We start from the raw sequence: 12,347 nt of genomic DNA, 5'->3' as shown, positions 1-12,347 counted from the left end.
TGAGTGAGTGTGAGTCAAAGGATATTCAAATAGCTAGAAAAAAACTCAGAATTGGCTTGCTCGTTTCAATTTGGTTATGAATGCTGGTAATTTCTATCTAATTAGGCATGCATGTGTAGATGATAGGACTGGACCTATTTAAGCCCGTTGGATTCATTAATGATATAATAATTGGAGTTTTAGCTACCCAACTAGACGAGATTATTGTAGAGGAAATGTTGTAATCGAGTTTTGAGCTAGTTTCTTGATTATAATAATACAAGAATTCCTCCTAATTCGTGTTTTTGATTATCAAGTCATTCTTGAATTGGAATCAAAGACAAACCGAAAACCTTTTGACCAATCGAGTTGAGGATTGATGACGGCTGAAGAAACGTGGATCTGCTCACTGGTAGCAGATCTACTTTCCTCGGGTATGATTAAACTGTTTCACCGATGGTTCCTTTGAATCCGTGTTCTTCCACCTACAAAATGAACAGCGCCGTTACTTACCCCTCAGAAAGGGACAGAGGGGTCCTCTTTGGGGTAACCCTCCGGCGTGAGAATCAGTATCTTTGTGGAGAAGATAATAAAGTGTGAGTCAGTGAAATCTCTAGAGTATTGCTGAATCGCTGAATACTCTTGATTGTGTGACTGTGTGTTTTTCTGTAACTGACTGTGAGTGAATATAATTCAATATGATTGAATGTGATATCACTGCTTGTAACTGTCAATGATTGAGTGTGAATGAATGTCATCAAAGTGGAGTTGATGCTGTATTTATAGTGCTAGGGTTTCCACTGGCTGGGCTCAGCCTCGTTGGCCTCCTCCAATCGCACTGCGCCACGTGTCCTCTGGGACACCTGGCGCTTTCTCGTTGGTTGAAATCATGTGGTAGCACATGTGTCATGCTGAGTTGTCGACCTTTCATTTGGCAGCTGTCAACATCAGCATATTCTTACTCCTTAAAAAGATGCCTTCTAGAAGAGTGTCTGACGTGCACAATCAAGGTTGCCCTGATCCTGATTTGGATAAGGACGAGGTTGATTATGTGCACGTGTGATATGCGCCCATCCTGAGGATGCGCGAAGTCTTCTTTTTATTCTCACGCGCAGATATTTCATGCGCAGGTGTGATATGCACGAGCGTGTGATATGCGCCGCGCGCTGGTGCGCCACGCGCATATGTGACACGCGAGCATATGTGATGTGCAAGAGCATGCGATATGCGCCGCGCGCATATGTTATGCGCGAGCATATGATGCCTGAGCATGTTTTGTATGCGCGATGCGCCTGGGTTTTGGCTTTGTGCCTTCATAATGTCTTTATCTTGTGGGTTGACCCGCCTTGCTTGGTGTTGAGGCGGGTACATACCTCTTCAAGCCCCCCCAGTCTAATGTGTGTCTTATCTTGCGCGAGCGTGGTAAGATAGATATTAGACTCACTGAATTGTCCTTTTATAGGGGGTTTTGTCGTTTTCTTTGTTGTTTCCATCGTCGCGCGAAGTTCTATCCATTTGGTTGAAAACGAAAGGTCCAAACACGTGGTTGGTTGGTGATGACGTGCGCCGTAAACGTGTCAGACGTTTCGTGTGCTCGAGGTGCTACAGTTGCCTTTCACGTCCCCTCACACAGCTGTCTTGAACACGTGTCGCACTCGCATTGGTTAGTACCTGCGAGTGGGGGCGCGTCTCTGTTCCGTGGCAGGTCGGTTACATCTTTTTGTCCCCTCACACAGCTGTTAGGGACACGTGTCGCGCCGTCGTTGGGTTGCCCCTGCGAGTGGGGGCGCGTGAAACCCGATCAGCTGCCACATTTCTCTCTCCTGGGCCTATAAAAGCAGGCCCTTAGGAAATTTTTATCTTCATCTTCATTGTTGCTAAAATTCAAATTTCTGCTTTCACATTCTGATTTGAGTGTTTACATCGATTCGAATCCTCGATTATCGGCTATTACAATTGTATGTCTGATAGTTCATACTCGTCTAGCCCTTCAATCACCTCCGTTGCCTCTCGAAGACGCCGTGTGAAATCTGTGGTGATGTCGACATTGAAGCAAAAGGGGAAGGGGAAGAAAGTTGTTGAGACCACATCGGAGGAAGTAGGGAGGACCAAGGCCACCAAAAGGTGGAATGAAATCCCCTGCAAATTGAAGCAGGCAGATCTCGACAACCTGATCACCTCTCAGGGCTTTCCCACCCTGTTTGGCTGCATGTTGCCTAGGTCCGGGCAAACGGCGGCGGACCCGCCTGCCGGCTATATATCCCTATATAGCCACTTTTTCTCCCACTGCTACCTTCGTCTCCCGATGACAAGGTTTGTGGGTGCACTGTTGAAGTTCTATGGGATTCACATATCCCAAGTCCATCCGTTTGGACTCGTGCGCGTGACTCACTTTGAGTTCATGTGCAAATCCCAGCGCGAGGAACCCACTCCTCGGCGCTTTCAATATTTTTATAAGGCCAAGATCCAAGACAATTGGATCTCTTTTATTCCTCGCAGTCAGAAAGTGAAGTGCTCCACTGTTTCATTCAAGAGCCTTCATGACTGGTCTGAGAGGTTTTTTTACATTAAGGCCGGTGTGATCCCCATCCGTATGACCATGCGCTCTATTACTTCTGCGCCTGCGGATGAGGGTGTCCTCAAGAACCCAACTGGCGCATGGGTTAAGAAACTGACCGCCGAACCATCCCCCGCGAAGAAAATTTGCGAGGAGGCGCTGGTTGGGGTCGGCATGAGCAGGCTCTGGGCCGACAGCGCGCTTGAGCCCGTTATCCAAGTCGACGGGTTGTGTAAGTTTTTTTTTTTTTTTTTTTTTTTTTTTTTTTTTGTTTTTATATTTGCGCGAGTGAAGAAACGTGGATCTGCTCACTGGTAGCAGATCTACTTTCCTCGGGTATGATTAAACTGTTTCACCGATGGTTCCTTTGAATCCGTGTTCTTCCACCTACAAAATGAACAGCGCCGTTACTTACCCCTCAGAAAGGGACAGAGGGGTCCTCTTTGGGGTAACCCTCCGGCGTGAGAATCAGTATCTTTGTGGAGAAGATAATAAAGTGTGAGTCAGTGAAATCTCTAGAGTATTGCTGAATCGCTGAATACTCTTGATTGTGTGACTGTGTGTTTTTCTGTAACTGACTGTGAGTGAATATAATTCAATATGATTGAATGTGATATCACTGCTTGTAACTGTCAATGATTGAGTGTGAATGAATGTCATCAAAGTGGAGTTGATGCTGTATTTATAGTGCTAGGGTTTCCACTGGCTGGGCTCAGCCTCGTTGGCCTCCTCCAATCGCACTGCGCCACGTGTCCTCTGGGACACCTGGCGCTTTCTCGTTGGTTGAAATCATGTGGTAGCACATGTGTCATGCTGAGTTGTCGACCTTTCATTTGGCAGCTGTCAACATCAGCATATTCTTACTCCTTAAAAAGATGCCTTCTAGAAGAGTGTCTGACGTGCACAATCAAGGTTGCCCTGATCCTGATTTGGATAAGGACGAGGTTGATTATGTGCACGTGTGATATGCGCCCATCCTGAGGATGCGCGAAGTCTTCTTTTTATTCTCACGCGCAGATATTTCATGCGCAGGTGTGATATGCACGAGCGTGTGATATGCGCCGCGCGCTGGTGCGCCACGCGCATATGTGACACGCGAGCATATGTGATGTGCAAGAGCATGCGATATGCGCCGCGCGCATATGTTATGCGCGAGCATATGATGCCTGAGCATGTTTTGTATGCGCGATGCGCCTGGGTTTTGGCTTTGTGCCTTCATAATGTCTTTATCTTGTGGGTTGACCCGCCTTGCTTGGTGTTGAGGCGGGTACATACCTCTTCAACGGCAATGGAAACAAATTGCGATCGTGTTATTTCGTGGTTAGGGTTTGACGAAAAATGATGGCTTATAAAGAAACACCAAAGACAAATGGTGGAAGTGGAAACCCGAACACGTTCCAAAGTCACATAAGTTATTTATATGTCAATCAAATATATTCTATGAGCCATAGGATTTGACGAAGATCAACTCATACGACCCATATGAGCGTTTTTTTATTGGCACATGACCGTTTTTGCATGCCATGTGACCATATGACAAGCCACTGGTGTCTCACTAGTGCATCAGTGATGTTTGTTTACCATTGTTAATCACTCTTCTTGATAAACATAACTTACGAGAAAGTGGGTGAGAAATGATCATATCTTCTATTTGTATTCTTTCTATTTATAGCTCGTAGCAAAGGCATCGTTCTTTTTATATATGTTTGTTCTCATGCAAACAAGTCCAGAACTTACGGCTAGACCAGTATGCATCATCAATCATATTTATCAACACATTAATTTGGTTTGTGTTTTATCTCAAATGAGTAAAGCAGTAATCAAAAGAAAAACATAACCACCTAAATTGTATTATTTAAGATTTAGATCAAAACTGTAATAATATTGTCTTATAATCATAAATAAATTACTTATAAAAAATATTTACAAAAGAGGCCAGAAAGTGCTTTTGATCAAATGATCAATCAGCTCTACAAAGAACACCCGTTTCAACACAAGCGCATTACCCAACCCCTCGGTCTTGCCGGCTCCAATTCGATGTATGTGTTATGAGTTCGACAATGACATCAATGGTAACTATAGTTTTGTATTATCATGCAAATGTAACAAAACCGCCACAACAATGATCACATAAAGAGGGTTTAAGTTTACAAGGCAAATTCAGTTTTATGTCAAATAAATAAAGAGCATTCATGTACACATATAGAACAATGATGATAACAATTTATGCAAAAATAGAAAGAAAGAAAGATAGAACACCTAAACACAAGGGTGGAATGGGGGATGGTTTTAGAGACCCCCTACAAATTATGCAACCCTCAACAGCAAAATACTAAAAATATATAAACACTTAAGTAACTTGACCTTTTTATTCAGGAGCCGCTCTTGGAGAAAAAAAGGTCTCGTTTTCCGTCCCGGGGGTTACCTGAAGGTATAATAATAAAGTTCATACCTGCAGATGACATGTTACAACTTGATATTTCCAAAAACATATAATCCATTGAGAGGTGAAAGTTTGACCCGCTTAGTCGATTCAGGTTATGTTTTATCTCCAAGAAAGTTAAATTGATAAAAACTAAAATGGTGGCATTAAAGGAAGCAGGTCAAATGAGTTGAATGAACGGTGTAAACGAGCCAAACCGCTTGTGAGCAACTCGAGATTGGATTGCTATAAGCCCAGATCGAGCCCAAGCTTCACTTATCCAGCTTTTAACTACATAAATTGTATTTAATAATATATAGAACTATGATAAAATTAATCAAATAATACATGTTATGTAACTATAAACATAAAAATAATATTTATAATGTACGTAAACAAACTAATTAAATCAGAAGTAAATATAATAAACAAGCCGAGCCCAAGTAGAGTTTAAGTTCTCTTTTATTACACGAGCCAAGTTCGTGCTTAGGCAAGCTCGGGCTTAGCTCGACTCGTTTACACAAAGTGTAAACTTTTAACCACCTAAAATGCTTTTTTTACTCACATCATTAAAATTCACATTTTTAACGTATTAAGCAGAATTGTAAAATATTTGCTTTTGGGTTAACCCAACCTGACCCGTTTCAAGCCAAATACGTTTTCTAACCCGCCTAACACTCTCATTTTTCTACTGCTTATTGGAATTCAAGAATAGGCATGACAGGGTTGCAAAATAACCTGGACATGTTCAGCTCGACATTTATGGAGCTCCTCTTGTGCACATGCGAGCCTAAATGTATAGAAAAGAAAACATTATGTCACATAACTCCAATAAAAATAAATTGGCTGCTATGAACATGATCATACCTCCATTGTAAATAAGTTATTTCATTTAGTAATTCCTTTTCCCTGTTGCTGCTTGCTGCATCCAGCTGTGAATGAGAAAATAACGCATAAAGTTTTCTTTTTATAGTTGAATTAGATTGTTATAAAGTGAATTTGCATGTGTACATACCATGGATTTATCTGATACGGGAAGGTGTGTAGGTAAGCAGGCTCCATCTATAATAAAGTTAGTTAAAACACTCGAGTAATAAAAAACACTAATGAAACAAAAAATGATATAAAATATATTCATATATGTTTATCCCTCCAACCTATAGAATCACTAGTGGAGTTTGCCTTCATTAGACTCAAAATGCAATCCTACAAATTTATCATTTAAAAAAAATCAACTTTTGAGTGAAACAAGATCCCGAAGACATTAAAAGTTCAACACATGTATATCTGATACATACCCTCTGAAGAGTATTTGTCTGCAAAATAAACTGCAGAGCGGGTAAAGAAAGATGATTTTGGGGCATAGCAGATGTATGATGGCCTATGTGGCTTTGGCTGCTTATTACCTATAAAGAACAAGAATGCATTATAAATACAATTTGGGTGCCTTTCAACTGGTTTGACCCATTCAAACTGACCCGTTTGAATGCGTGCATGGGTAATGTATTCACTTACCTAAAGGAGTTACAGCATGAAAAGGTAACATAACTTGGAATGATTTTCTGTTTTGGGTAACCATGTTTGGTTTCACTTACAAAAACCCAAAAAAGTTTGGGTAAATTTATGAAATATATACAAACCTGCATACTGTGACTCTTCTGCAACATAGGAGGTACAGCTGCCTGCAAAGAAATAGTGGTTTTCAATTTTAATCTAGATGCATGAAGATCTCAAAGATGAGGAAGTTCAAATATAAAACAGATGAGTTACCTTATCTATGTCAACACTCCCGGATGTAACCTTAAAACGCCCTCTCTGTTGAACACCTGCTGTTTCATTATTTTAGTTACTAATAGAGAACTACCCTTGCCTTAAATACAATAATTAATGAAATAAGATAAAATGAAAAGGCTTCTGAGAGTAATTAAGCAATGTTATTACTAACCTTTAGAAACTGAGTCAGAGACATGATCGTCTATATGAAATGATCGTGTGCCATTGCAGCTTGCGACTCTAGAAAATTGTAAAATAGCACAGACAAGAGAGTTGACAGGAAAAAAAAAGATATTTAAATCGGACAATTTTGGTACAGGTGTAATCGGTTTGTGTTAACCTGAAACACGTTTTGTCCAAAATTTTTATGATTATTATAAATAACTAGAGTGTTAAATAACAATATAAAATTATTAAATAAGATTAGAAAAGTATATTATTTCAATACTAATCCAGTGTTTGGATAGGATTAGGAAGTTTTATGAGATAAATATACACTTAGGGCAACTGCCGACCTGTTTGACCCTCAACTATTTTTTTAGTTTAACTTGTTTGGCCCATTAAATATAAAACATAGCCTAAACCGGCCAAGTTCACATATAATTAGGTAAAAATTTCCACCTATAGATAAAGGGATCCAAATTGATTAGTTAAGAGTTAGCTAATAACTGAAAATGTGTACATGTCTTGCTATGAATCCTTTAAGATTTGCATTTGCTTCATTAAAGATGTGCAATAGATCTACAATGAAAAGTTATGCAAAAAAAAAACACTAAATCATTTATTCAAGAAAGTAGTTTATTATTGAAATAACTTGGTATTTGTAACCATATATGACACTATATATCGAAACAAAAGGTGTTTCAAGTCAACCTGGCCCATTTAGATCAATTATCAAGATACAAAGGTGTGGTTTTGTTTGCGCACGTGAACCGCTATGGATATGGGTTTGATGACAAGATGTAATGATAATGAGTATAGATTTCAAAATCACCCTACCCATCAAGCCAAACATACTCAAAATAGATCAAACCCATACCCCTCAAAAGTCAAAACCAAACCAAAAGTACTTTGGTTATATTTATCTGAATATCATACCTATCAAATGAACCAATACATCCAGAAGAAGCTGCTCTATGATGAGAATGAGCAGGAATGCCATCAAACGGTTTTCCACTAAACTCGCTTAAATTAGCAGCATGAGGAGAAGAACTATGGGAAGTCATGTGCCCGTTGGAAGAACTAGCAATGCTTAACTCATCTTCAGCTTTTCCTCTAAGCATATGAAAGAAACAGAAATAAATAAATAAACCAATCCAGAGGATATTAATGAGATAAATATAAGCTTAACTAAATGCAACAACTTTAAGCTACACAATACTTTGTAAGAGAAGCAGTTTTTGTGTCTGTTTTTCCTATAAATAGTAAATGCTCTAAATATGAGTGAAAAACAACATCATGGCTTAAATATAGATACAAATACTCAGTTATTGAAATATTGATATAAAGATACAATTTGGCAAAATTAATCTAATTTTTAAATGCTCAAATTTCCTTCTCCATTGAGGTATGCATGTAGATAAGAAGTCTCTAATTTTTTAAAAATAAAATGATTAAAGAGGTTGTAACATTAAAGCCATTGTGGGAGACTTTCAGCTTGTTTGACCCGGTTTGACCAGTTTCTCTGTGAGCTAAAACTTTTAGTTTGACCCGTAGTAAGAAACAAACCATAACCCAAATCGAGCCCAGTCATAAGTACATGGGTCAATTTTCCACTTCTAGATCATGCATCATGATTTGAAGTAAAACGGTGCAATTTAATTGAAGTTGGACATACATAGAGAAACCCAAAGCAGAGTATCCAGCTGGACCAGATCCTTCCTACAAGGTGTTTAAAACCATTACTCTAAAGCCAAAATACAAATCAAATAAAAATTTATCAAAAGGCTATTTGACATACAACTTCAGCAGATTCTGAAGCCTCACTCACGGATGACAACTGATGCTGAAGCTTCCTTTCACTCCCAGAGAAAGAATTGAAGCTCCCCAATTTTTCAGGTGCACAGTCCTCATCTTGGATCTTTTATTGCATAGGATGGCTATTAGGATATAAAGGCGGATTATTTTTGTAAGAATTTAAAGTTTCATACCAAGGAAGCCTGTGCTTTCACATCTTCAAGGTCAAAGTTCCAACCACTGATCCCTCTTTTATATTCATTCTGGAAGCAAATTATACATATAACAATTTAGTACTTGATGAGTAGTATCCATTCACCTTAATCCACCTCAACCACAATTGTTATATGTATAATTGTATTCATAATTGGACCAAAGTTCCAACCACTGATCCCTCTTTCTAATAGTATTCTGAACGAAAGACCAACTTTTACAAGTGGACCAAAACAACCTTCACATGTAAAATGAAGAATAAACTTCCTAAGCAGACCCACCTTAAAAAAACATAAGAAAATAAAGATGTGTTCGCTACATATGCCAAAGCTTACCTGTGAAATTTCCTCCTTCTGCCCATCTGGAATTTTCTTTTGAGCAAGCATATCTTCATCTTTTCTCTGTTTTTATAAAATCAACTTATTATCACAGTTTTCAAGGAGAGAAAAAAAAACATATATTATAGGAACACAAAAGAAAATTCAGAGAAATTTTATACACCAACCTTGATTTCCTGAAGGCGATCACCAATTGTCGGTAGGCCTTCCAAAAGCTTACGTTGTATAAAATCATTTGATCTAGCTTGTTTAAAAAAGTAATGCTTCAAAAGCTTTGTTGCGGTAGGACGCTTTGAAGGATCTTTAACCAGGCAACTTGCAGTCATCTGCTTAAAAGACTTTAAACAGAAAACAAAGCAAGAAAAGTGTCAAATGACATATTTACAAATAAAAGGGTCTACAGAAAAAAAAAATGTTACCTTGGAGAACTTCTTGTCCCTCTCATAATCAAGACCAGGAGGTGCATTTTGTAAGGTCATTAGCAAAACCTAAGATATTATAAGTATTTTATTTCATGAAAACTCATAAGAAAATGCATATAAATAAAAAACATAGCAAAGTGAAGGCACCTTCATTGGGGGATATTTAGAGAAAGGAGCATGCCCGTGTGCAAGCTCGAGAGCTGTTATACCGAAAGACCATATATCAGCCCTGCAGAAATTTTCAAGGAGAATAATTACCACATTACGCTTTTCCTGACTAGTTTATAGTTACTTCTTTATTATGGTTTCTTGAAAAAAAAGACAAGATATTGATGTGGTCAAGAAAAATTACTGACTTGAAGTCATATCCATGCAATTGCTCCATAACCTCAGGCGCCATCCTAGCAAAATTGAAAAGCATTTTAAATTATTATATGAGAACTACTAGTGTAGAAAAAACAGTACCAGCATGGTGTCCCACAAAATGTATTCCTTGCACGTTGTCTATCACCAGCATCAAATAAGCAAGCTGATACACCAAGATCTCCTAGCCTAATTGCACCTTGGTCACTAATGAGAATGTTTCCAGCCTATCAAAACAAAAATACCCTTTACTTTCCCTACGCACAATCAAAGATAAACTTAAATTCGAGCATGCACTAAACACAGTTCCAAAGTTCGATTACGAAAACTGTCTCACAATATAAAAACAGTCGTGTCAAAAAGGTTTTGCATAAAACAGAATGTAATCACAGTTTCATGCATGTATAGACCATATGTATAACCAAAGGTTATTAAACAACACACACACAAAACATAATGTTCAGAATTTCAAATAAACCTGTAGCTGTGTATTGATTGATTGTGTAAAATAATGATTACAGTGTGTCCCTACATAGAGAGTACAATGTTACACACGAGTACCACCTATATTTTTGTAATTATATTTATGATCTGATATGTTCCAACAAACATATTACATCACAACAATGCAATCACTAACTTGTAAATATATCTCTAATACAGAAGGAAAACATGCACATGCAGGAAAAAAACATAGTTCATACAAGCACTAAGAACTTTGGAACTTTGCGGGAATGAAAACTCACTTTGACATCTCGATGGATGTGCCCATGATGATGAAGATACTCCAATGCCTTTAACACCTCCCGTAGTATAGTTGCAATAATAACTTCTTCAAAACCTTCAGGATAGGAAGCCTTCAACATATGGAGACAAGAACCACCAGCCATAAAAGGCATTATAACCCATAGGTTATGGTCATTTACAAAAGAACAATGTGATTTTAGAACATTTGGATGGTCAACCAGGATCATTGTCTGAGCCTCACGCGATACATTGTTCTGGAAACAGATAAACAAATAGGCAACAATAATAAAAAAATTAGCCAATGCATCATTAATTGGGTGCTTCCAATCCAAAACCAATTAGCCGTCAGTTTAAAGTGCAGACAAAGATATATTCAGTTCAATTAACTTAGGTTAATTTAAAAGCAACTTTAGCTGTCTAAAACATTCTACCAGCTCAATCAATTTCCTTTCTTTGAGTATCAACTTAATAGATGATGTATAGAGGTTAACATATATATGTTTAATTTGTGTATAACTGGTATTCCTTTCTAAATATGCAACAGAAGTTTCTACTTTCAGTTAGCTATATGATTAAAGAGTTATGTTATTAAGACTGAAAGTGTAACATTTTCTACAATACACATACAATACATGAAAAAACATAATCGAAATTGTAATCAAATTATCTATCAAAAAGCATAAACCATCTACAGAACAGCAGTAAACCTAACAATTAGAACTCTTGAATTGGCAAACTTAGTAACTTACTCTCATTGATCATGAAACACATGGTTTAATGCTGATTTTTTTTTGTATTTTCCTTATAATCAAATCTTATGAATCCTATGAGTTGAATCTTGCAAACAACCTAATTAACATAATATATTTATTATTATATTAATATCAAAAGAAATGCATGTATAGTAATCAAATTAGGATATACCAGATCACAATTTCCACGTTCGAAATCGAGAACTTTGATAGCAACAATCTCATCGTTATTGAGACACTTAGCTCGATAAACGGAGGCGCTAACTCCTTGGCCAATCTCCTCATACAGCTCATAATGCTCAGCTCCGATGGGATATTTCTTCATTTTAATCAATCGCACCAAACATCAAAACGGATTCGAAATATTCTACATCAAACGAGAATTAGAATTAATTTAATTAAACAAACAACGTGATACTCGTAACTTACATCATATTATTAAGAATAAGAGGCTAGGTCACGGAATGAAGTTCCGGTGCATGGAATAGACTATAAATATATTAATTAGATTATGGAAAAGAGAAAAGCTTACGAATGCATTGATGACAGTGAGCCCGTGACGGAGGACAGAGAGAGAAACAGAAAGAGAGGACCTAACGGATTGCCGCTCAAACAACGTTTGTTTGCTAAAATCCCGCCACTTGCTCTTTACCTATTTGGATATTTTTTCACCCGTGGCTTTTTCTTTTCTTTTTTTGTAATTAAATGGTTTTCTCGCTTTCGTGTTGTATTCCTGCTTCAAACACATCAATCAATTAAAGAAATCAATTTCATTAACAAAAATTCACGACAAAGACGAATTGATGCTTGAAATTTTACTAATCC

At 37.8% G+C, this 12,347-nt stretch overlaps 1 protein-coding gene across 1 annotated transcript; it reads right to left on the bottom strand.

Annotated features, from left to right (window-relative positions):
* Nucleotides 1-4,542: 4,542 nt before the first annotated feature.
* LOC143620425 (serine/threonine-protein kinase BLUS1-like) lies at nt 4,543-11,847 on the bottom strand (the record flags this gene model as incomplete). Its single annotated transcript, XM_077092130.1, has 21 exons — nt 4,543-4,961; nt 5,697-5,748; nt 5,826-5,890; nt 5,974-6,020; nt 6,116-6,164; nt 6,257-6,364; nt 6,599-6,640; nt 6,729-6,784; nt 6,904-6,971; nt 7,830-8,006; nt 8,569-8,612; nt 8,692-8,811; nt 8,882-8,950; nt 9,236-9,301; nt 9,406-9,576; nt 9,658-9,726; nt 9,808-9,889; nt 10,017-10,061; nt 10,126-10,250; nt 10,770-11,024; nt 11,695-11,847. Coding segments are annotated over 21 exons (1,920 nt in total), but the record flags the coding sequence as incomplete, so codon positions are not given.
* Between the last annotated feature and the right edge of the window lie 500 nt (nt 11,848-12,347).

This window comes from Bidens hawaiensis, unplaced genomic scaffold, assembly GCF_021521415.1.
Source record: "Bidens hawaiensis isolate Kalapana, Puna unplaced genomic scaffold, B.hawaiensis_p1.1 tig00002572_1, whole genome shotgun sequence".
Lineage (NCBI taxonomy): Eukaryota > Viridiplantae > Streptophyta > Magnoliopsida > Asterales > Asteraceae > Bidens > Bidens hawaiensis.
This window is presented reverse-complemented; position numbering and strand designations above follow the sequence as displayed.